Source organism: Myotis nattereri (genome assembly GCF_964212035.1).
Source record: "Myotis nattereri genome assembly, chromosome: 2".
NCBI lineage: Eukaryota > Metazoa > Chordata > Mammalia > Chiroptera > Vespertilionidae > Myotis > Myotis nattereri.
In genome coordinates, this window is record NC_138076.1 from 91,062,338 (window position 1) to 91,088,340 (window position 26,003).

At 40.6% G+C, this 26,003-nt stretch overlaps 1 protein-coding gene across 1 annotated transcript in view; it reads left to right on the plus strand.

Moving 5' to 3' along the window:
- Positions 1–21,505, plus strand: part of WDFY2 (WD repeat and FYVE domain containing 2) — a 222,229-nt gene extending 200,724 nt beyond the window's left edge. Inside the window, exons 8-12 of the mRNA XM_081082818.1 lie at positions 8,862–8,967; positions 13,366–13,467; positions 14,769–14,899; positions 19,203–19,311; positions 20,363–21,505. Coding sequence (XP_080938944.1) covers positions 8,862–8,967; positions 13,366–13,467; positions 14,769–14,899; positions 19,203–19,311; positions 20,363–20,392 — 478 coding nt within the window. The 3' untranslated portion in view covers positions 20,393–21,505. The remainder of the gene's footprint in view (positions 1–8,861; positions 8,968–13,365; positions 13,468–14,768; positions 14,900–19,202; positions 19,312–20,362) is intronic.
- The last annotated feature ends 4,498 nt before the right edge of the window (positions 21,506–26,003 follow it).

Below are 26,003 nucleotides of genomic sequence, written 5' to 3' on the forward strand. Positions count from 1 at the left end.
GGCATGTGCCCTTGACCAGAATCAAACCTGGGACCCTTCAGTCCTTCAGGCCAGCGCTTTATCCACTAAGCCAAACTAGCTAGGGCACAAGGGCTTTTTAGATCCTTTTTTATTCTTAGATAATATCATTCCATGATCAACTTTAGGACCACAATTTTTCTTATAACAGTGTTTTCCTAGGCTCCTAAAGACTTTTTGGCAATTTAATTTAATGGTAACTTGATTTAAAGTACAGATAAAAAGTCTGTGTGGTCCCTTGTGATGGGTCCCTTCTTGGGATCTACAGGTTGCCTGAGGCTTGGTCACAGCCATGACCCTTGGCACTCGTGGCTTCTGTATTTGCTTCTTAGTCTCACAACCACAGCTGTAGGTTTCTCTCTTCCTGCTCACTTACCATGTGTATCTTTTATTATAAGCATCCTCAAAGTCCCCCATGCTATTAAGGGATGGGGAGGGCCTGAGTTGACATTTGGGCAGATGTTTGCCTGTGCCTGAAATTCTGTTTCTGTGAAGAGGACAATGGCTTCTTTTCCCTTCTGCTTAAGAAGCTTCAGACACAGGACCAGCTTCATTGGTTCTGCAACCGATGTAGCCACACCAGGCCCCATGCTCAGAAGGTCCTCATGCGTGTTTGAATGCTCTGCCGTCACTACATTGTAATTCTTACATTTTAACGAGGGGCCTGCGTTTTCATTTTGCAGTGGCCCCCAAATTATGTAGCTGGGCTGATCAGATATGTGTTACCTCCAGGGCTGGTGAGAACGGAGTGAAACCATCCCACTGAGCAGTCTGTGTGATGGCAGATACTGGTGGCTGTGGAAAGGGGGGTTTTTATGCAGATGTAAGATCATTGGCATTGCAGCACTCAACCATGAAATAATAACCAGTTTTGAAATGCTTTCTAGTATAAATGCTACCGTGATGTCTGATGAAACATAAATGCAAGAAGAAGGTATAGTTTATTCTTTATAACCATTAATCTGTGAACCTGGGGATGTTCTCTCACCTTGTTTTTAACTGCAGAGTGGTTGTATTTTGAATCAGTAAATCAAGCAGTCCCTGAACGGCTTTGTTGCAAAGCTTGGAATCCAGCATTCATCACTATTTTCCACTCTTCTGTGTTGGAATGTTAATAGTATTGGAGTTCCATAAATAATGTATTTGTTGCCGAATGTTGCTGCCAGTTATGAGTGGCAGTACAGTTTCTTCTGGAGCTTATTTTGGTTTCACAACCAAATCAAAATGCCTTAACAAATGAAATGTAGTTCAAATCGTAGGGTTATGAGTCTGTTCAACTAGATAGATTTTCCTTCTTGCACCTGTCAGAATGATGGTACTCCATACTTTAAAATGTAGGAAATAACTAAGACAGTTAGAAAACTATTGATTTTTTAAGTGACTATGTGCCAAAGATTTTATATTAGTTATTAATTAATACAGGAAATAGTAAGATGTTACAACCAGTTCCAAGGAAAATCCAAAGAGTAGATAACATGCATAGGCAATGGAAAATGTGGCAATAAATTTGTAAGTAGAATCACAATTGACTATGCCCTGGGAGGGTTGGGGCATGAAGATTAGTTGTATCTTCACTAGACAAGATTCGTTTGCAGTAATAGCAGTTTTCTATAAATTACTGAGTTATAAAATAGTTCCGTTAAAGGTGCAGACCCCTTTAAAAGCAGGTAACCCAGAAGGGTGTGCTAGACAACACCTAATATTCCATTGAACAGATACCCAGTAATTTCATTCTGCCCATTTCAAAGTCACAGTCTACCTGACAGTTTTCCCCCCTCCTCTTCTGTAGTCATAATAATCTCAAAGATTATTGTTAATGGCCTAATTATTTGCATTGGTGAAGTAAGAGTGGTAATTACCATATTGGCCTTCTCGGTTTGCTTTGCAAATATACAGTCATACAGTATTAACAACTATTAAGTAGCCTACAAAATTAACTTCTCTCTGGAAGTTTTCATAAGAAATCTTGGGTTGGGCTTTTCTACCCCAAGGCTAGGAAACCAAAGAAACTCTAGTCTACACCATATTGCTTTCACTTATAGTAAGTATAACCTTGGTTGAATTCCTCGAGGTTTCCCACATTTGCTGGGTTCCTGCCTTGGTAGCTTTTTTACCACCGGTAAGGCCAGGACACTGCAAAACCAGGTACCAGGCCAGTTTCTTGGGATAACTTTGTAGGTTTGGCTCCATTAGTTCTTAAAATGGCTAGTCATATCTGATTCAGTGAGCATCATTTTCTAATGATATTCTAGGTAAGGGCTTGGTTGCTCAATTACATCCTGCAGATAGATTCTAAGTGAACCTATGAAATAACTATATTGCCATGGAAATTAAGGACACTCGGTAACAGTTTTTAATTCTAGAAGTTCACTGAGAATTGGATATCATTTTTAAATGTTTTCATTTAGCTTCTAAAAGCAGAGTTCACTAAATCGTAGGTTAGAGCTAGCATAAAAAGTAAGAGAAAAGGCATTCTTACATATCCAGAAAATAGAACATTGAAACATTAACAGTATTCCAGAAAACATAGTGAGATTTCCCTCTTCGGTTCATTTAGTCCTTTATAATTAGTTCTTGTCCTGCTAGTTCTTGGTTTAGTAGTCCACATTCATGAAGACATCTGCAGACAGACCTAAAAGAACGTAGAAATCCAAGGAAATCCTGATTCAGTCCACTTGCACATATTAAAAAATTATCTCAGCAATGTATTAAAATGTCAGCTATTTTAAACTACCAGGTATTATTATATTTTTAAATATTCATATTTTTTTAAATACCTGGTATGGATAGTCCTTTTGCACAGAACTCTGAGATTCCCCTGTCTGCCCTGTCACTCATAGCAAAGCCTTCAGGCAATCATCGGAGTAATACAAAGCTTACCCATTGATTATAGAAATGGAATGGGTGATTTCTTTACTGTGGCAATACCAGGATGGAGAAGAGTAAAATTCTTTATTGCTATACCTACATAACTATTTCCTGATAGTTTTGGTCAATATTTCCCCTGAAGGTAAAAACATACTATAGGCAATGAGAGCATTCATAAATCTCCAGGGCCTTCCCATAAAATACACAATTTCAGAAATACTTGTGGAGTATTAATTTTATTTAAAACTGGCAGTCTCAACAATCCATTTTAATGATAAATGTATATATTTTACCTATACTGACCTAACCTAAGGAAGACTGAGCATTTCTTCTGATCTGACAAGTCTTCCCATGCCTCTTAAAATAGTAACATTGCAAACAAATGCAATTATTTATAGCATCTCCCGTTTTATAAAGCAGAGGAACAAATCTTTATGATTTTCCAGCTCCCTTCCAGGAAATCTCAAAGTTTTAGGTGTAAAAGTATCATAAAATTTTAAATATAGGGCTTAATTGAGAAGGCAAAAACAAAAGAAGTGGTTAAGATAGGAATGCAGGTGCCTAAAAAACAATACTTGGTTATCTAAATAATTAAAGTAACAATAAAACATTTGTAATGAATAATAACACAAATCTTAACTCTTCACAATTGATGGCCCTTTTTTTAAAATAATCATGGACTTCAATCAAGTCAACATAAAACGCTGAAAATAATTTTGCTGAGATAGAATATCTACTAGCTAGACTGATTCCATAGAAGGGTGAAGAACACCTTTTTGCATTGTAGTCAAAGGCATTAATCAGTAAACCAAGGAAATAAGCCATCAAAACTGTGGAAACTATGCCAAAATTTTTTTTTAATATATTTTATTGATTTTTTACAGAGAGGAAGGAAGAGAGATAGAGAGTTAGAGACATCGATGAGAGAGAAACATCGATCAGCTGCCTCCTGCACATCTCCTACTGGGGATGTGACCGCAACCCAGGTACATGCCCTTTACCGGAATCGAACCTGGGACCCTTCAGTCCGCAGGCCGACGCTCTATCTACTGAGCCAAACCAGTTTCGGCAAAATTTTAATGTATTTTATAAGCTTTTTTTCAGGCTCAAGTATTCTAAACCAAAGCAAATAAAATTCACTTTCCAAGTTTGGGCCTTTTTTTTCTTTCATATTCTGGAATAAATTTGTACTTTACTTTAGAATTGCCTTTTTTTATCTATACGCTCTCAAAAGTATACACGGGCGTTCTCCAGAGGCTGCATGATGAGGACATCATAACGAATGCAGAGCGATGAACATCGGCTCTCTCCTGTTCAGCCAGACATTACAAAGACTTGTAAAAATGTTTGTTTTTTGGGAAATACAGTTATTTTTCATAAAATATATATGTAATTTATGTTAAAATGAAATGGATTCATCATTGCTATTTTCAAATAAATCAATGTTTTTTTAATTTCTTAGTTTTTATTTCAAATGCAATAAGTATTGATAGTTATCACTCACTTAAACAGCTCTTGAGGCCCTCAAATAAGTTTTAAGAGTGTCAAAAAGTCCTGTACCAAAGAGTGTCACAACCACTGCTTTAAGACAAAGCTACTCTTTTTAAGATGTTCAACATCATTAGTTATTATGAAAGTACAAATTAAAACTACAGTCTGATGCTGCTACCCATATGTTATATGGTTAAAATTTAAAAGTCTGATCAGACCAAATTTTGATGAGGCTTTGGAGGAATAAAAAATTGCACTGTTGGTGGGCATAGAAACAGTACATCACTTTCGAGAACACTATAGCAGTCACTTAAAAATTAAATGCATCTACCATGTAATCCAGCCATTCTGGAACCATCATATGTATCTGTCCATTCGAAGACTTGTACTTCAAAGAACATGTTTTCTTTTTTGTAATCACTTCAACCTGGAAACAGCTCAAATATCCATCAATTAAAAAATGGATAAATAATGAATAAAATACAACTAAAAAAAACTGTTGATACACCAAACAAGAAAAATAAATCTTAAAGTAATTACACTGAGTAAAAGAAACCAAACATTTGTTTAAAACCCATACTAAGTTATTCTGTTTTTGTAAAACTCTAGAAAATGCAAACTAATCTGTAGTGACAGTGTTTGCCTGAGGGAGGGATGGGGAAAGTTGGGTGAGAGAGATTACAAAAGGACAAAAGAATACCTCTGGGGTGATAAATCATAACCTTGCTTGTAGTGACAGTTTCATGGATCAGTTGTACATTTTATGTATGTGCAGCTTATAGTATGTCATGCATTTCTTAATAAAGCTACTAAAAAACATTTTAAAATGTATAATAAAAATTCCTCACATAATCACCACCAAAAATAAAATGTATATACTATTACATTTTTTTATTTGAAACTGGCAGCCTCAACAACACATTTTAATGATAATAATTAACCAAAGAACTAACCTATATTTCCTCAGGAGGATGTAAGATAATTAAGAACTGTCTATCATATCCAGGCATTTTAGCAGACTAACAAAGCTCACAGACACATATAACAAATTTCACCTGTGACACACACATCACTTTTCATCCCCTTAAAGTGGCAAAAATGAACCCATTCATTGACATGAATCACATAGCCGGTCTGTAGAAAAATAAGAAGCAAATACATATAAACTTAATATGCTTTGTAATCAAAGTTTCAGTATTCTAACTTGGAAATTATCTAGCTAAGTTGGTGTCCAATGATTATTAAATGGTTAGCTCAAGTTATTAGTCTTTTTTAAGTTACTTAAAGATCTTGTAATTATCGCTAAGTTGATATGCTATAAAACATAATTGCTATTTATATAAAAAGTTTGTCAGAAAAAGTATTCCATTTAATTGAACACAAATATATATTTTTTATAATCTTAAACATACAAGCATAATATTAGCTTATTTGGCCCACTGTCCTATATAAATTTAGGAGAAATCAACTCAAATAAAATAAAATGTACAGTTACATTATACTTAACACTGATAAATCAGAGAAAGACAGCTGTGTTTAAAACTTATCATACTAGTCTCATTTGCCAAAGAGTTACCTTAATTTTGTGAACTTAAATTCTAAAATTTTTATTGAGTTAAATAACATTTTCTATAAAATAATTTTTATTTTTATGTCTAGTAAATTTAAAGCTGTAGGGGTTCAATTTTCTTATTTTCTGTGAAATTTAGGAATATTCCATTTGTAAGTACTTGCTATCTTTATTAACCAAACAGAACACGTTTTGTAATTTAAAATGTGCTATAATCTAATTTATTGATACACTCTGTAAATAGGAAAATGTTCCATATACTACAAAAGATAAAAGCCTTGCCATTGAACTTCGACCTATGAACCAGAGGTCAGGGTTCAATTCCCAGTCAGGGCACATGCCCAGGCTGTGGGCTTGATCCCCACTAGGGGGCGTGTAGGAGGCAGCCGATCAATGATTCTCTGTCATCATTGATGTTTCTATCTCTCTCTTCCTCTTCCTTCCTCTCTGAAATGAATAAAAATATATATTAACTAGAGGCCTGGTGCACAGATTCATGCATCGGTGGGGTCCCTCGGCCTGGCCTGCACCCTCTCGCAATCCGGGACCCCTCAGGGGATGTTGGAGAGCTGGTTTTGGCCCGATCCCCACAGGCCAGGCCAAGGGACCTCACTGGTGCACAAATCTGTGCACCAGGCCTCTGGTATGCATATAAGATCGTTAATCTCTTCCCGCCCTCCCCCGTTCCCTCTGAGATTCATCAGTCTGTTCCATGTTTCCATGCCTGTGCGTGGAGCATCTGCCCCCTGGTGGTCATTGCACATCATAGCTACTGGACGGTCAGATGGTCACTTAGGCTTTTATATATAGAGACTAAAATGATAAAAAGGTTTTTCTGAATTGTAGGCACAAACACATAGAGCTTAATAGCTTCAGTTCTACAGCTTCAGCCATGGGTCAAAAGTAAACACAAAACATCACCAGTCCATATTTCAAAGTGCTGCTCTTCTTCCCAGGGGGCACAGAGTTCTTAATTGATTTGAACTCAAGATAGAACAGTATTCAAACAAAAATGACCAAGAACTCAGATTCCCTGCTCTCTCCCACCCAACAGAAATTATATCTTTAGGATTTTTTTGTTATCATCAGCTTGTCAGACCATAAAACTGAATTCTCCATCATGGCTGCCACCAAGAGGGAATGATTTGTCAACCATGCATGGACTAGAAAGAAAAATAAACACAAGTCAGTAAAGAGGGAATAAAAGCTAGAGAAATAAAGTCAGTGTAGCTCAAGTCTAATGCTGCTGAGGATTCACTCTGAGCCAAGAAATGACTTACCTATGAAAGCCGCCCGTGGCGTGCTGCTCACCCCAGACAACACGGTTCATCTGGCTCTGTCGGGTTAAATCTGTATCGATAACCTCCAAAACTCTTAAAAGATACCTTTTTAAAAATTAAATCTTTATTGTTGAAAATATTACATAGGTCACTCTTTACCCCCATTGACCCCTTCTAGCTGGCCCCTCGCCCCAGGTCTTCACCACCCTATTGTGTGTGTCCATGCGTTATGCATATATGCATACAAGTTTTTTAGTTGATCACTTCCCACCCATCCACCTTCCCCGCCTTCCCTCTGAGATTCTGCAGGCTGTTCTATGCTTCTATGTCTCTGAATATATTTTGTTCATTAGTTTATTTTGTTCATTAGGTTCCACATATGAGTGAGATCATGTGATACTTGTATTTCCCTGACTGGCTTATTTCATTTAGCATAATACTCTCCAGGTCCCTCCATGCTGTCTCAAAGGGTAAGAGATCCTTTTCTCTTTTTTTTAAATTACAACTGCATAGTATTCCCTGGTGTAAATGTACCATAGCTTTTTTATCCACTCATCTACTGATGGGCACTTGGGCTGTTTCTAGATCTTGGCTATTATAAATTGTGCTGCTATGAACATAGGGGTGCATACATTCTTTCTGATTTGTGTTTCAGATTTCTTAGGCTATATTCCTAGAAGTGGGATCATTAGGTCAAATGGCAATTCCATATTTAATTTTTTGTGGAAATGCCATACTGTTTTCCATAGTGGCTGCACCAGTCTACATTTCCACCATCAGTGTGCTAGGGTTCCCTTTACTCCATAGACTCACCAGCAGTTATTGTTTGTTGATTTGTTGATGGTAGCCATTCGGACAGGTGTGAGGTGATACCTCATTGTGGTTTTAATTTGCATCTCTTGGATGATTAGTGACTTTGAGCATTTTTTCATATGTCTCTTGGCCAGCTGTACGTCCACTTTGAAGAAGTGTCTATTTAGGTCAGGGGTCCTCAAACTTTTTAAACAGGGGGCCAGTTCACTGTCCCTCAGACCATTGGAGAGCCGGACTATAGTTTTAAAAAAAAACTATGAACAAATTCCTGTGCACACTGCACATATCTTATTTTGAAGTAAAAAAACAAAACGGGAACAAATACAATATTTGTATTTGCATGTGGCCCGCGGGCCATAGTTTGAGGACCCCTGATTTAGGTCCTTTGCCCATTTTTAATTGGATTGTTTGTCTTCCTTTTGTTAAGTTGTATGAGTTTCTTATATATTTTGGTTATATAAAAGATACCTTTATAGAAAGAAAATCATGACTCTTGAACAAGTATAACATGAACACGTGCACATAATTGTTTATTTAATCATTTAGGGAAAGAACCAGTAATATGTTACAGCCAATTTAACAATCAGTTTTTCTCCTTAGATGTAACAAAGATTGGCTGGCCTCAGGATCTTAAACAAGCATTCTGACTTTTAAACTTGGTACCCTTCCACAGTTGGCATATTGACACTTCCAGCCCATTTCTAAAGTCTGCACTTTGGGCTCAGCAGTGAGTGTGCTCATTCCCTGACTGCTGAGCTTCCTTCCCTCTGGGCTTTCACTTGCTCCCCTGCACTGAGGCTAACTCTTGTTTTCTTTCACAGTGACAAAATCCAGGCCCTCTCCTATGCACAGCACACGCGGCAGCTCATCTCATGTGGCAGTGATGGTGGCATAGTCATCTGGAACATGGACGTGGAGAGGCAGGAGGTAGGTGCACGGCTGCTGGTCTGGGCTCTGCCATTCTTGGCTGTGCTGAAAAACAGCTCAGCTGGCCCTCCTGCTCATTTCTTATTTCTTTTACAATTAAGCCTTGAAATAAGATAGGGGAAAAACACTTTGGTAGAATAGGAGTTTCTATTTTTTTGCCTCTCACAAATTGGCATTAAACATTTAAGTGATGGAGATTTCATAAGAATTTAGACTGAGAGTAAGCTGTGTAGACTTTAAATTTGTTGCAACATTCACAACAAAATTTCAGGTGAGAAAAAGGTATAAAGTGCCCTATGAAAACAGAGAACTCATGTATTTTATGTATTGATAGAAATGATCACTCATGTGTGAGAAATGGTATTTGATGAAGTAACATTCTTTAATTATTAATAGAAATATTCAAAATCATTATTTTATGCTTCTTTATGAGTCATCTCCTAAATAGTTCTCCAGATAGAAATATATACTTTGACAGTTTCAGCATATATTACTAAGTTTTACCTTTCTTTTTCACCTTTAAGTGTCTTAACAAGTGATATGTTTACTGAATATCCCCTTTGACAAGTACATTGAAGGTAACTATATATTCTCCTTTCCCTAGAATGATGGTGGGTAAACTTTCCCATTGGCATTGTATGCTTTTCCAGTTTCAGAAAAGCAACACTTTAAAAAAAGACAAAAGCAATTTCCCAACTTCCTTCCCTGCCCTCATCCAATCTCATTTCAAGAGAATGTTACCCACAATCTAATGCCTTTCAAATGTCAGTAATTAAATGTTTCAGAAGATTAAAACTTGATTTGCTGAAACCATAAATCCACAGGAGTTCCATTAGTAACTAATTAAAATGATCATTATTGTTAGGAAGTAGGGAATTATAGAATATTGCTTTTCAAAGTACCCTTTGGCCCCATCAGTACAAAGGCATGGAAATCAGTGCGTTGTGTGCTAGCCATGCTCCAGGCTATCCACTGGAGTGTGGTTCTGCATGGAAGCTGCTGCAGGGGAGGCACAGTCACGGCCAGTCTGCCGGCCTCTTCCCTGGCCTGACTGGCCTGGCCTGGGAGGAGAGGACCAGTGGGCTCTTTCCCCTCAGTGCACAGTGGGAGGAAGAAGTGTTTCTCTACCCAAACGGTCTTTCAGCTGGTCTAAGTTTCAAATAGACAAGGAGCAGATTAACAAGATAAAATAACCGAATATAACATATACACATGTATGGGAACTCCACATATGTGAGAGAGTCAGAGAACTTACATACATGAGAGATTCAAAGACAGAGAGGGAAAATGACGTAATAATCATATTCTAGGCTAGGAATCACCTTGGGGTTTCAGAAGGAAGGAAGATCATTGTAGGACAGTAAGAAGAGCATGTTCAGTTATTAGACGTTTGCCCTGCCCTATAGATATTCTTTAAGGGACAGATAAAAGTTTATGTTGACCTTGCAGGGTCTCAGGTGCCTTTAGCTCAAAAGAATCCAGTACTATCAAGGCGCATCTTGTTGTGAGGGGCAACTCTTTCTGAGCAGCAGGCAGGCTCTACCCATGATGGGCAAAGGCCCAAAGGAGGAAAATAAAACCAAGTGGTTGGTGGGCAGTCCCTAGAGCCATCTTGCTTAAAATTATGCCTTTTGACATCCAGATATATGAGCACTCAGTACTTGTTGACTATTTTAAATCTTATTGAGCGATTCAGAACTCTAAATGAGCAGTGGAGATGGTTCCATCCATTTTTTTTGCAAGTGTCATATAAACAGAAATCCCGAGATGTATCTGTAGAGCACCTTTCTTGTATGGCAAGTGCTGTGCAGTGCTCACCTGGGGAGGTCTGAGACTGTGATGAAGCAGTCCCTGCCCTGCAGCGCTGGCAGGCTTTCTAGAAGAAAAGACATGTGAGAGAAAACTTAAGGAAACTATGAAATGGTACAAATGAATTAATTGCAGTAGATGTAAGATAGGGCATCAGTTCTGGATATTTAGGAAGGGATGTTACTATTGTCATCTGATATTCACAGAGAAGGGTGTGTGGAAGGACATAGTTCTAAAAGATTGATGGGGTCTGAACGTGCTCTGACCAGGACAAGAAACAGCAAGAGTAAAGACCAGATGAACATGAGCCATGGCACATGGAGCATTGGTGTGCATGCACAGGGGAAGCCAGCAGAAATGAAAGGCTAGCTGGGGGATGGGGCAGACGATGAAGACATCAAGTGGCTGATCGTATTGGGTTGATACCCTTGGGTTAATAACATCCATTTTTTCAAAATATTATCATTTTTTCAAAGTATATGTAATAAAGTACACTTTGTAGAAAATTACAGAGTGCTCACTAACAAATAGAATGTAGTTACTCATGATACCACCACCCAGAAATATCACACTTAACAGGCAAGTATTCTTCCTTACACTTTTCTCTACATATACATATATGGAAGGTTTTTTTAACAAAAAATGAGATTGAATTATACTACACATCACATGGTGATTTAATTTTTTTCTCTTACCCGATACTTACTCCCAACTCCCTCCTCATTCATAAGACACCACTGTGAGCATTTGATATGCGTCCTAAACCTTGCATGCTTCCTTGTAAAAGATGCAGTGATGTGTTTATGTTAAAGTTTTCTGTAAATCTTCCTGCATCAGAACTGTTCTAAAAAATCACAACATAGGTATGACTTTAGGTGTAAAATGTCTTTAGCTAAAACCTTTGTATTATTTTCTTAAATCTGGCTTTAAATTGACTAAGACATGAAAATTACGAAGCGACTTAAGGCTTACTTTCTTCGGTTTTGGCTCAGTTGGTTGGCTGTCATCCTGTGCATGGGGAAGTTGCTTGTTCAATTGATTCCTGGTCAGAGCACATGCCTGGTTTTTGGACTTGATCCCCGGTGGGGAGTGGGCAGGAGGCAGCCCGATTGATGTTTGGCTCTTACATCAATGTTTCTCTCTATCCCTCCCCTTCCTCTCTCTAAAAGCAATAAACTATTCTTAAAAAAAAAAAAAAAAAAGGAATTAGAGCTCTTAAAATGTCACCCTTCTACTTTTCTTTTGAGAACATGTATAGCTTTAGGTTTATTTCTGTTTGAAGGTAAGAGAATATGCTAAATCCCTAAAACTGTTCCTTAATAGGTATTCCCTAGAAAAGGATTACATCAATAGAAAAAGGCCTTCACCCTAACCAGTTTGGCTCAGTGGATAGATCATCAGCCTGTGGACTGAAAGGTTCTAGGTTTGATCCCGGTCAGGGCCACATGCCTGGGTTGTGAGCTTAATCCCCAGTGTGGGGCATGCAGGCGGCGGCCAGTCAATGATTCTGTCTCATCATTGATGTTTCTATCTCTCTCTTCTTCTTCCTTCCTCCCTGAAATCAATAAAAATATATTTTTTTAAAAAAAGCAGTTTCAAAAAGAAAAAGGCCTTCCCAGGCCTTTATTACACTGCTGTCTATTATGAATCTCAGGGAGGAAACAGGCTATTGTTTACATGTTTCACAAACTTGTTTGATCTCAGGCCTCTTTTACATTAAGAGTCAAATGGGAGTTCCCTGGAATTCACTTTTGGGAAACCCTGGGATTGGGTTTATTTTTTAAGGTTCCTTGGGTTTGGTGACACGTGGAAAGAGATCAGTTCCTCTGCCAGGTGATGAATTTACAGAGATGAACATGGAACTGGAGAAGCAAATGCAGAGTCACTATAAGCCTAATCTATGAAGATTTGCTGGAGAATAGCTTTAAACTTCACACAACTTTTAAACCTGTTTGACATAGTTTGGAGTATTTGTGATAGGGCTGGGAAATGGTGAACGAAGTCAGGCTATTGTGTGACCCTGAGGCAAGGAGCAGAGTTTCAAACCCTGCTGGGCTGTGCCACGAGTGGGCAGGGACAAGTTGTGTCTCCAAGGAGCTACCGTGGTCAGGTTCTGTCCCTCCAACACAGAAAGCTGTGTGATGTGCAATTACATAATTGTACACAAAGCAGATATAATTACATACGGTCAGAGAATGAGACACAGTCCTGAATCCTCAAGGTGGCTGTCAAGACTGCTGATAAAGCCCCAGCTCCCCCTGAACACCCCTGAACTCCACCTAGGTCATAGCACTCAGCACTCTGTGCTTCTTTTCAGGCCTTTGCACTGATACTTACTTAAATAATTATGATTATTAATATTTTTATGTTTTGCCTACCATGATGATTCTCCATGAGATTCTTTTTATTCATCACTACATCCCAGGGCCTGACACCTAATGGACATTTATAAATATTTTTTAAATGATTGAGAAAGTGTGCTTCTGTTTCCTATAAGCATATCCTGATTCTGTTTCATCAATGTAACTTACATCAAGTAACCTTAGGTCACTTTCTCACTGTGACCTGCTGTGTGTTTTATTTGACAAGACCCCTGAATGGTTGGACAGTGATTCCTGCCAGAAGTGTGATCAGCCTTTCTTCTGGAACTTCAAGCAAATGTGGGACAGTAGGAAAATTGGCCTAAGACAGGTGAGTGATATGGCTGCTTCATCAATATGTAATCGTGTGCCCTAACCGGTTTGGCTCAGTGGATAGAGCATCGGCCTGTGGACTCAAGGGTCCCAGGTTCGATTCCGGTCAAGGGCATGTACCTTGGTTGCGGGCACATCCCCAGCAGGGAGTGTGCAGGAGGCAACTGATCGATGTTTCTCTCTCATTGATGTTTCCAACTCTCTATCCCTCTCCCTTCCTCTCTGTAAAAAAAGCAATAAAATATATTTTCAAAAATGTAATCGTGTGTAAATAACTTTACCTTGTGATCTTGGAAGAAATAGGGATAAATTATCATGGAGTTTCTTTGTGAGCGCACATTAATTTGTTCCCTTTATCTGCTATAGCTCATTCCTACTGGATTCAGTTTTATAGAGATCTGTCCCCAGTAAGTAGTTAAGGTATATGCCTTAGAATTCTACTGGCATCTGTTGAAATATACCTTAAAGTTAGAGGGATGATGCTGTAGCTCATATTAGTACCAAACCATGTAATTATAGAAGTGGTATTTATTTATTCTTAATAATTTCACTGGTCCTTCTTATGTCTTAGTTTTAGTTATTTGAATCTACTTATAATACGACATTTCAGTCTGATTCCATGCTTGGGTTTGGTCCTCCCTAAGGCACCAAAAGTTGATTTCATTACTCACCTAGATTGGGCATGACTAGAGTATAGACCAGTGATGGCGAACCTATGACATGCGTGTCAGAGGTGACACGTGAACCCATTTCTTTGGTTGATTTTTCTTTGTTAAATGGCATTTAAATATATAAAATAAATATCAAAAATATAAATCTTTGTGTTACTATGGTTGCAAATATCAAAAAATTTCTATATGTGACACGGCACCAGAGTTAAATTAGGGTTTTTCAAAATGCTGACACGCCGAGCTCAAAAGGTTCGCCATCACTGGTATAGACAATGGATTGAATCAGGGTTCATTCCTATTCTCCTTGATGAGGCAGCATAATCTCGGAGATGGCACTTCCTCATTACACTCAGCTTTAAGATAACCTGACTGCTGGGTGGTTCCTCTAGAGATCATAGTGATGATAACCAGAGAGGACCAAGAATGGGGTAAGGAGGCAGAAGGGAGATGGCAGTCAGATGTGTTTCCCAGCAGTCCTCATTCTGAATAAACACAACTGCTGTGTTCCTTTCAGTTTTGGGGGCAACCTTGTTTAGCACCCTCAGCTAAATGCTGTTGATCACTGCTGAGCATACCCCGAGACGCTGAGGCATGGCCGCCCTAACAAGTCTCCGTTCTCTCTCTGCAGCACCACTGCCGCAAGTGCGGGAAGGCTGTCTGCGGCAAGTGCAGCTCCAAACGTTCCTCCATCCCCCTGATGGGCTTCGAGTTTGAAGTGAGGGTCTGTGACAGCTGCCACGAGGCCATCACAGATGAAGAGTAAGTTCCAGCAGCCTGAAAAATTGTCAAGGTTAAGGAGAGAATGTGAACTGAGCTGCACCCAGCACACAGTCATGACCATTGATGCCCTAGCTCAGTGATGGCGAACCTATGACACCCGTGTCAGAGGTGACACACGAACTCATTTTTTTGGTTGATTTTTCTTTGTTAAATGGCACTTAAATATATAAAATAAATATCAAAAATATAAGTCTTTGTTTTACTATGTTTGCAAATATCAAAAAATTTCTATATGTGACACGGCACCAGAGTTAAGTTAGGGTTTTTCAAAATGCTGACACGCCGAGCTCAAAAGGTTCGCCATCACTGCCCTAGCTCCTGCTGGTTTAGAATGCAGATCCTGGCAAGTGGGCAAAGCCCACCTTTCCACCAAGAGATTGTGTTCTCTTGTGACTTGGGAGGGAAGAGTACTCACAAAGAATGCATCCCTGTGCTCTTCTTAACCCCAGGGGTATGTGCATTGCAAATAGGTGTTCTTCCAGCAGAGCCTTCTGTATACTCATTTCCTTGAGAAGTGCTCAGGAGTTTGGAGTCCAGGGTTCACTTTCTAGCCCAAGCTGGTATCTTCTACAGGAGCCAAATCAGCCCTAGGCTCTAGAGCAAGCATGTCAAACTCGCGGCCTACTGGCTGCATCTGGCCCACAATGAATATTTTTGCAGCCCAGTCAATATACTTGTACATAAGAAACGTTTTAATAAAAATTTTGTAACTTAATTTTTACAATGTCTTATTACACATAATCTACACTAATAAAAGAGAAACATGGTAATTGGCGTACAACCGCTACCCTTCCCATTGGCTAATCAGTGAGACATGCAAATTAACTGTCAGCCAAGATGGCGGCCGGCAGCCAGGCAGCTGAGAACAGGGGGCTTGGTTGCCCCAGCGATGGAGGAAGCCAAGGTTCCCTGTCTGCAGCTGCGGGGCCCTGAGCTCCTGAAGCAACAACTCCAAAAGATACAATGTTTCAATTATAGAAGCTAAAAGATGGCGGTTAATTTGCATGCTCAGGCTCCAAGCAGAGCGAAGCCAAACAGCCCTGAAGCGGCAGGGCAAAGAGGCCTCAAGGACCCGGGATCAGCGGAGCCCACAGGCCTCCCTCCCGGGATCAGCGGAGCTGCGAGGCCTCCCAACCGGGATCAGCGGAGCCGCGAGGCCTCCCACCCCCGGATCAGCGGAGCCGCGAGGCCTCAGGACCCTGGGATCAGCGGAGCCGCGAGGCCTCAGGACCCTGGGATCAGCGGAGCCGCGAGGCCTCAGGACCCTGGGATCAGCGGAGCCGCGAGGCCTCCCACCCCCGGATCAGCGGAGCCGCGAGGCCTCAGGACCCTGGGATCAGCGGAGCCGCGAGGCCTCCCACCCCTGGATCAGCGGAGCCGCGAGGCCTCAGGACCCTGGGATCAGCGGAGCCGAGAGGCCTCCCAGCACCGGGATCAGTGTGACGGGGCAGCGACCAAACCCCTGATCACCCTGCAGGCTCTGGGTGTGACAGGGTGCGGAGCCCCAACCCTCTGATCAGCCCTGCTCTGTGTGTGACAGGGGGGAGCTCCCCAACCCCCTGAAGGGCCCTGCTCTGTGCGTGACAGGGGGTGGTGCTGCAACCTCCCTATCGACCCTGCCTTGAGTGTGACAGGGGGCGGTGCCCCAACCCCCCAATCGGCCCTGCTCTGAGCCCGACCAGGGGCTGCACCTAGGGATTAGGCCTGCCCTCTGCCACCCGGGAGCAGGCCTAAGCCAGCAGGTCGTTATCTCCCGATGGGTCCCAGACTGCGAGAGGGCACAGGCCGGGCTGAGGGACTTCCTCTCCCCACCCCGAGTGCACAAATTTTTGTGCACTGGGCCTCTAGTCTATATATATAAAAGCCTAAGTGACCATTCAACTGTTTGGTAGCTATGACACACACTGACCACCAGGGGGCAGATGCTCAACGCACAGGCATGGAAACATGGAACAGACTAATGAATCACAAAGGGAAAGGGGGAAGGGGGAGGGCAGGAAGAGATTAACCAAAGATCTTATATGCATACTAGAGGCCCGGTGCACAGATTCATGCACCAGGGGGGTCTCTCAGCCTGGCCTGCGGGGATCAGGCCGAAACCAGCAATCCGACATCCCCCAAGGGGTCCCGGATTGCCAAAGGGCGCAGGCCAGGCTGAGGGACCCCACCAGTGCACAAATGTGTGCACCGGGCCTCTAGTTATTAATAATGAACTACGTTTGCTAATGACTGATTACTATAATCGCATTGCATTCATTTCCCTTACGCGCAGGCGCACCATATCTCTCCACTAATACTAGCAGCAAATATTTTAGTAGCTAATTGCCACGTCATTAGTCTTGTACTACTGGTTTGGCATGCACAACAGGAAATATTTTGCTTTCGGAGAACAAGAAAAATAGGTTTATTTGTATTACGCTTATTAATTTGTGCAGTTATTCAGTGTCTGGTAAGTTAATGTTCAAGAAAAAATACTAATTTTTATTAAAATGTTCTATTTTATGTTAACGATTACTCATTTCTTTCAGCCCTTTGTACTCAGCATGTCTCTATTGAAATAAACCTTCGTTTCTATGAAAATTGAAGCTTTTGTTTTTTTGTGGCCCACATAAACTTAACCCTTGTGTATTTGGCCCGTGTTAGCCTTTGAGTTTGACATGCTTGCTCTAGAGCAGCGGTTCTCAACCTGTGGGTCGTGGCCCCTTTGGGGGTCAAATGACCCTTTCACAGGGGTCGCCTAAGACCATCAGAAAACACGTATATAATTACATATTATTTTTGTGATTAATCACTATGCTTTAATTATGTTCCATTTGTAACAATGAAAATACATCCTGCATATCAGATATTTACATTACGATTCATAACAGTAGCAAAATTACAGTTATGAAGTAGCAACGAAAATAACTTTATGGTTGGGGGTCACCACAACATGAGGACCTGTATTAAAGGGTCGCGGCATTAGAAAGATTGAGAACCACTGCTCTAGAGGTTTTGTTTTCCAAGAAGAGCTAAGTCACTTTACCTAAGAAGCAAATGCTACCAGTTGCCCAACTACTAAGTCTGGCTGGTCAGTCTTGTCCAGAAACCCAGGACCTTAGGTTGCTGTGTCATTGCTTAGTTGGTGGGACAAATCTATGCTGTCTCTTTAGTGTTGGCTAATTAAAAACTGCCCCAAATGTAAACAGAATGCTCTGCAACAAGTTTTCCGTTTAGTGAATTACAGCAGAATTTCATAGGAAAAGCGCTGCCTAGTGCTCCTACCCCCACATACTTCTAAGCCCTTGTATATAGTAAAATCATGTAAGTACTAGGTGGGTGTCTTAAAAGATGCATGTAAATATAAGCATTTAAAATTCACCAGAGTAAATTAGCATTTAAAGGGAATTCGTGGCAAATTAATAAAGTATTCTTTTACAAATAACCCTAACTTATGTGTTTTTCATTATTATTTATCCATATCATATATAAATTAAAATGCCCTTCCAGAAGTATTTCTGTCCACTGATTATTTTCCACTCATCATACATGATGAAATGAATATGAGTTCTTCTCATTAAATTAGAGAGCTGCATGTGATCTTAAGAGATACTCTAGCTAATTCTTCATTTTATAGATAAAGACACAGATCTGGAGGATCTAAGGGTTTGCAAATTAAACCTAAATCTTTAATTCTAAATATTTTATAGTAACCATTTTTATTATGCTGAAGATCTATTTAGATTCAGTTATAGATTAAAAATAGAAAACAAAAGTCTTCAGAAAGCCCACTGGAATATTGGAGAAAAGCTCTCCTTTCCCATGTTCCTGTCTCCTTTCCCACATCACTGCTCTGCCTCTTCTCGTGCCTTCAGAGTGCCTGGTAGCTGACAGACCTTCTTACTAAAAAATATGCACAGATTAAAAAACTGCAAAACAGTGTTTGGTAGACTATTTTACCAGCAAGTCCTGAAATCAAACTTAGCCAAAGCACTGAGGTATTTTGTTTTCTTTTTTAATTTATCAAAAACACAGAGATTTTCATAGGCTCTATTAGAGTGACAAGTAATCTATAAGGGACTTTTGAATCTCTTTCCCATTTTAGAGAATATCAGAATCCTTTACTTAAAAAAAATTTTTTTTACCAGGTCACCAGGGAATAAAGGTAAATCTGAGCCACATTTGTAATAGTGAAGCCATTTAGCTATTTGGCTAAAAAATTAAGAGTTTAATGTCACTCTAGATATCCTTCATTCCTATGTCATGACTTTTCACTCTTGGAAACGTTCTTTGCTTCCTCCAGACGAGCGCCCACGGCCACTTTCCACGACAGTAAACACAACATTGTGCATGTGCATTTTGATGCAACCCGGGGATGGCTACTGACTTCGGGAACTGACAAGGTTATTAAGGTAGGATGCTCTCTCATGGTAGGAGCTCTCCATGTCTGGCCCTACGTGAATATACAGGAGCACCACGGCTATGCGAAACCTGCTCAGAGGGCACCCTTGGCAGTGAGCATTTATACATACAAGGCCCATGCCAGGCACAGGGTGTACACACCAAGGTCAGACATGCTCTTTCTTGCCTGTAAGGAACAGCTGGTCAGTTGGAGACATACTTTTAAAAAGACAATAATAGGTCACATATGCAGTGGCCAGAAGAGTAATACAGACAAGAATTACTTTAAGAGTCCGTTCCATAGAGGGAGGTGGTGCTGCTGGAAGTGGCTCTGTGAAGGAGGAGGGATTTGAGATGAGCATTGGATGAATGGTAGAACTGGATAAGCCAACAAGTAATAAATAAGACCCTTCCCCATGAGATCGGTTAATCCACATGCATTCCTCCAGGTTCTCTCTGAGGACCACAGCAGAGGCTCTGGACAGAAGGGGCCACACCTGCCTTGTTTTCTGAGAAACACACAGGCGTGTAGCACAGGCTTGCCCAGCGCACTGAGCTCTGCTTCCCAGGCCCATCGTGGTCCATTCTTAGAGGCAGCAGCAGGGTAAGGTGGTTGAAATAACCCCTTTTGGAAGCTGCCAGGCCTCTGAAACTTTAAGCAAGTTTAAAATAAACTCTGGAGTCTCAGAGCCTTTATTTTTTAAAGTGAGACCCCTTGAACTGTGTGGAAGATTAAATGAGATAAGATATTGAAAGGACACAGTACATGCCTGGCACCCATTTGCTGCCTAATATAGCTCAGTTCCCTTCCTCCTTAAATGACTCTAATCGGCTTTAGTCTCCATTAGCTGGGTGGAAGCTTCCAGCTGACATGGTCATGTTTTTGAGGTTTATGTTATAGTACTTTTTGATGGAAAATACTATTTTAAAGATTTCAGAATCATGTTAGTATAATCATTGCTTCTTATATTAAAAAATTTACTTGAATTTAATTATAAGGATTGGTTATCATCAACACAATTTAATTCTAGTTCATTGTATATCTTCTTTTTCTTTTTACAGTTGTGGGATATGACCCCAGTAGTATCTTGATGACACACCCAGGCATCTGAAAGATAGTATTTACTCAAGAATGATTGTTCTAATCCAAATCGTTACTGGAGCAGTAAAGCAGACGTGTGAAAGGAGAGAAACTAAAGAAACTTGCTGAGTTTGCATATTACCTGCGCACAAGTGGTGAGCCAGTGAATGAACACTTGGAGGGGACTCTTTCAACTTGTTCATACAATATAAAAGAAGATATTTTTATAACAAATGGTTTGTACAATCTGGCTTGCTGCATTGTTTGAGTATACTGTAAACTCTGTGTGGTGTGTTTAATTTTCAAATTTTCAACACTTCATTTTAGTTGTTGTTTTGTGTGTTGGAGAAATGAGGGAAATGTCTGTTCAGGGTATTTTTGGTCATTTTAAAGCAGTTTCCATGTTTTCTTCATGTGGGCACAGGTCACCGGGTCAGCATCTTTTTCTTCTCTATGTATCTACTCTCACCTTCATCTGCTTTTCACCAGAGTGTATGTATTTACACTGCTTATAAACAGTGTTTCTGCTTTCCTAGAAATCCTCTTCAGTTGAGAGATTTGGAAAACCATTCATGTGGATTTACCAACTGACTTCTTGAATCACTTGAAGAACAATGTGTAATGTCTAACTTATTCATGTTCTTATATTGAGTAGAAATAACCTGGTGTTTCTGCCTCCATTTTTCTCTTTCGTTCCCATAGTAAAAAAATGCCATGAGAAAGCTGTTCCCCGCCATTGTCATCATGGGAGTAGATGATTATAACTCAGAGCTTCAAGTATCAGTGCCTGGATCGTTTCTAATTCAATTGGAGCCTTCTGAGCCTTTCATGTTTATGTTTTAGTTTTATTGACACAGGTCTCCCTCACTTGTATTAAAAACAAACAAAATCCTATGTCCTTAAAAGAAAAAAGTGTCTTTAAGCTATGTTTTTGTGTGTGATGTCACCTCTGAACTTGACCATGTTCATTACGTGAGGTTGAATCCTGTTCTATTCCTCACCATCTGTGTTTTCTCCCCCTTTAAAAACTAGAACACTTTGCACACTTATACTAAAACTGTGTGATCTGAGACATAAAAAGGTACTGAATCTTACAGCTCATGATGTCTTCCTGTTGGAAATGTAAAAAAGGGAGTTAGAAAATCAGTCTGAAGAACTCTGATTTTAAGAGAATCCAATCAAATTTGATAAAAGTGAGATATTCTGTGTTTTAGTGACTCATGATATTTAAGTCCTTTTTTTAAAACCTTATTTTCACCTATAAAAATAGAATTTAAATGAGTGGGCAAGCATGCGCTATGTGCCTGCCCCACTCTAAGCATGTTAGATGGTATCACCTCAATCAACCCTCGCCTGTTGGGGGGTTTTGTGGGATCACTAAGTCTCTTGGGGATTACTACCAGGTTAAATAAAACTTTGCAGGTAAACATACCAATTACTTGCCTACTCTCACCAAGTCCTACCTCCACAGTCTCTTGTTCACTTCTGATTTGACAAGTTTTTAGTGGTAGTATTTTAAATCCTCCTGATTTTTTTCTCTTTTACTGGAAAGCCAGTTTTTCCCTCCTGGTCATTAATTACTTTTCTTTCTAACCAAAAGAACTACTACCAACCATACTTGGGTACCACCCCTAATACTGACCTAGCGTGCTTCTTGGGGAAGGAGTTTCCTAGAGATGATGGCTACAGCGTTGGTGCTCCCCCGTCAGCCACGGGACACGACAGTCATCACCTGAGACATCAGACCAGCCCGCGTGACCATACTCTAAGCTCAGATGCACGCGTGCGTGTGCACAGAAGTGATTACCAGTTGTCCCTTCACTGGCCCCTTCCACATTACCCTTGCTTGCCATCAAGCTGTTAAAGTCAATCAGAGTCTGTACTGCATGATTGCTCTGTGAGAGCTTTAAAAAGGGAATTAAATTAAAAATATTCAGGTATCTATTTTGCAATTTATTACTAGAACCTGCAGCCATTACTAAATTGTACATAATAGAGAACTATGTTGGAAATGAATAATAGGGATGGATCACTCTGTTTTCCAGCTTTTGGAACATGCAGAGAGGAAGACAGTGTTAGAAAGGCAGTAGATCAGGCACCCTGCGTGCCTGGCATGGATCTGAGTCAGGTCTGGATGAGCTCACACCCCATTTGGGAAGGTGATTGTCCCTGTGGGGTCACATGTGCACCACGGTGGCTCTGTCCGTGACCCTGCACTTCACTGTAGCCATCTCCCTCCCAGCATGGCTGTCCTTCAGCCCACAGAGCCACTTGGAGACTGAATCCACTTGACACTTCATTGGTGAGGAAAGTTGCAATCACAAACCACAGCTATGTCAAGGTATCCACGGCTCTGCCCTGTTCTTCCTCCTCAAGTGAATGGGTGCTCGCATTTGTATGTTTGTAATACTGTGAATTATGTTGAATCTCCACTGTTTTTGTAACTCAGAGATCTGTGCTGGTGTTGGGTGTCTTCCAAGCATTTTATGGAAATGGAGGCTTCATTCACAAGGGCGGAAGCCGGCACCCGCACTTGCCTTTCCTCCTGTCTAGGTGAATTGTCGTAGTTCTTGCTTTACCCTATTGGATTTGCACTTTACATAAATTTTGCTGTATTACTTCAACACACAGCAGCTCTGGCAAGTACTGCCTCCTCGCATGGCTATGTTGGGAAAGTGGCAGAACTGCACATAGTTCTTTCTTTGGGAGGATAAAGCCAATCACGTGCTCTCGGTTTCTCCAAAGAAATGCTGTTACTGGAACCTTTAACTGCCTGCGTATGTCTCCACAGTAGCAAAGGTGGTTTTACATTAAGCCCTTGAAGTGTGTGTGTCTTTTCTATGAGGTCAGTCAAGCATGATATATTTGTTTGAATCATTCAAAGAATCATAAAATCATGAAACTGGAAGGGATCTTCAGATATCTAGAATGTTCCATGCACAAAACACTAGTTCCACCAGGCAGTTAGACTAGCTGAGGTGTAAACAAGATAATCTAAAAGAAGGGTTTTCAAGGAACAATTGTTTTTGAACATTACCCGGTAATGGCACGAGCGAGGGGAGTGATGTCAGGAGACGGCGCCTCAGAGCCAGGTTTGTTCCTTATCAGAGGCAAATTTGACACTTCTTCAGCCCCAGCCCTGTGGTTCTGAGTGGGCGACTACCATGTAGTAAGGCAATTATTGCAAGTCTTGCCATCAGTATAAACTCTTTCCTGCACTTTTACCCATAGACCACGCAGTGGCAATTCTTAAGTGGAAATCCAGGGGCATTGTAAGTGCACCTCTACCCCATTTGTCTGAAAGCTCATAACAGGTTGGCCTTGAGTGAGTTGCTGGGCCTATAGCATTTGCCCTTCCTATGGAATATTACCTATACATGTTTTGAGATTAATTTTTTTAAAGCATAATTTATTTTTGCTTAACAATGTATTTTTAAAGCCTGAATTTTGACTTTTAAGCAAAGAGATAGCTCTAAACTATGTATCAAAGTTACTGAATATAAATATTCATTAAATGACACTCTTGGTTTTGCCTTTTCATATAATTTATTGTCTGTAAAGACCTTGTTCACTAAAATTTACATTTTAAAGTGAAAGGAAGCATTTTGCTAAGTTAAATAAAACTAAGTTAAATTTTTCCTGATGTGAACGCATGGCTATCTAGCAATTTGATTGCAAAACACTGAAATTAAGTTCCTTTTTAACACTCGGTTATCTGGATAATCCTTGAGATTCCAGTCCATTTCGGCCAACCATTTGCTGAGTGCTCACTATATGCCATGCTTTGAACTAGGCCTGGGATGACAACGTCCATTTCCAGGCCAGGGCAGAGGCCACACAGCTGTGAAGATGGGTCATTTCAGTACAGTGTGGGTGGGGCCAGAGGGACTTTGCTGAGGAAAGGTCTTTGCTGATCTGAGAGCGAGCTAAAGGGTGAGTTGAGTAAGGAAATGACTTTCCAGGCTGCAGAAACAGCATAAACAAAGGCCCGTGATATGGCATCAGCCTGCTGCATCAGGCTACAGGTGGTTTGCAGTTGCCAGAGAATATCAAGTTCTGGGCTGCAGTCCTGGAGCCTGAGCTCTCCTCACATTGAGACGCAGACGCTCATGACTGCAGAGAGGGAGGCAGCACATAGTTGGCCTTGAGGCGCTTGTTTACTTAGAGGCTCATCAGTTTAGAGTCAAGATTTTCCTGCAGTCCAGGCTAGTATCTGAGTTTCTTTTTCTTTGGAAATGCCTAGAATTGTTATCTTAAAATGACCCATGGTAACTAATTTCTGAACTTTCTGGGTACACAGCCCCTCACTGGAGGCATTGAGGTGGATAGAGCTGGAGACCACACATGCATGGACATGGCCTGGAGGAATCTACATACTAATTGCACGATTACTGGTACATAAGTGGGCTAAGCTGGCTTCTCCCCTTTGAAAAAGGAACAACCTTGACCTGAGCAAGAGGAGATTGTTCTAGACAGCAGGCATCACACTAATACGCAGAGCCGAGCCTTTGGGTACAGGAACAGGGTCCTTTCAGTGCAGTGTGGTAAATGTGATAAACCCGTCGCGTGGCACTCTCCAAGCGAAGGGAACTTTTTTCTCAATTCAGTGACAGTGAAAGGGGCTCTGCCCAGGCAGGGGCACGCCCAGCCTCTCACCGTGGGACTTGGCACTTTCTAATTCCTGCTGCGCCATGCATTTGCCTTAGTCCTTCAGTACCCAAGTATCCTATGTCCATAACTCAGTTCCAGAACATCCATGTTCATCTTTAAACGTTAACTTTACAACCACGTGTTATATACTACTGATTGAGGGGGTTTGACTTTGTCTTTAAACATTGTCCTTCCCATTGAGAAGCATATTCAGGCCTGACACACCAAAGGAATATCTAAACATTAGATCTGTCCAAAATTGGAATGGGATCCCTCCTTTGAGTTTCCCATGCCAGGGAATGGAAACTATGGCCCCTTGTCAGTGATGTGGGAAGGAGATTACACCTAGAATATGGGTTGAATTCGATGATTGCTTTTAGGAACCCTTCCAGTCCCAAGATCCTGTGATTCCATGAATGTTATTTATTATTGAACTGACCTAGACTGTTATCAGTGGCCGACCCATACATGGCTGACTTAACTCAGATAAATGGTAGCCTATTGCAACATCTCTGTCTTCTGTTCTGCCTTAAAATGTTCACGTTTATGAGTCAAAAGTATATCTGACTTTCTTGGAAGAGAAAGTGTCAGGGACTACAGGTTGGTTTAAAAGTTTAAATTTAGAATCTGACCTTGATATTCATGCTTCTTTCCTCCTCCCCCTTCCCCCCCTTGGTTCTCTGGGAAGCACAAGAGGGAGAACTATAACACAGAAAGGGAAACGGTTTGAAAAAAGTTTTTCACTTACATACACTTTTTTCCCCGTTTAAATGGGTGACAACCTTATGTCAGTAGCATACACCAATATGAAGTATGGACCAAAATACTGTGTCATTGGTAACCATTGTACTCTCATATATATTTGTGTTTTATGCCATTTGCCTTGCTTTTAAATGACTTTTTTTCAATGTACTGTTTTGTGAAAGAAAATCTATGAAAAGTAAGACTGTTATTAACTGGACAACAGGGAGG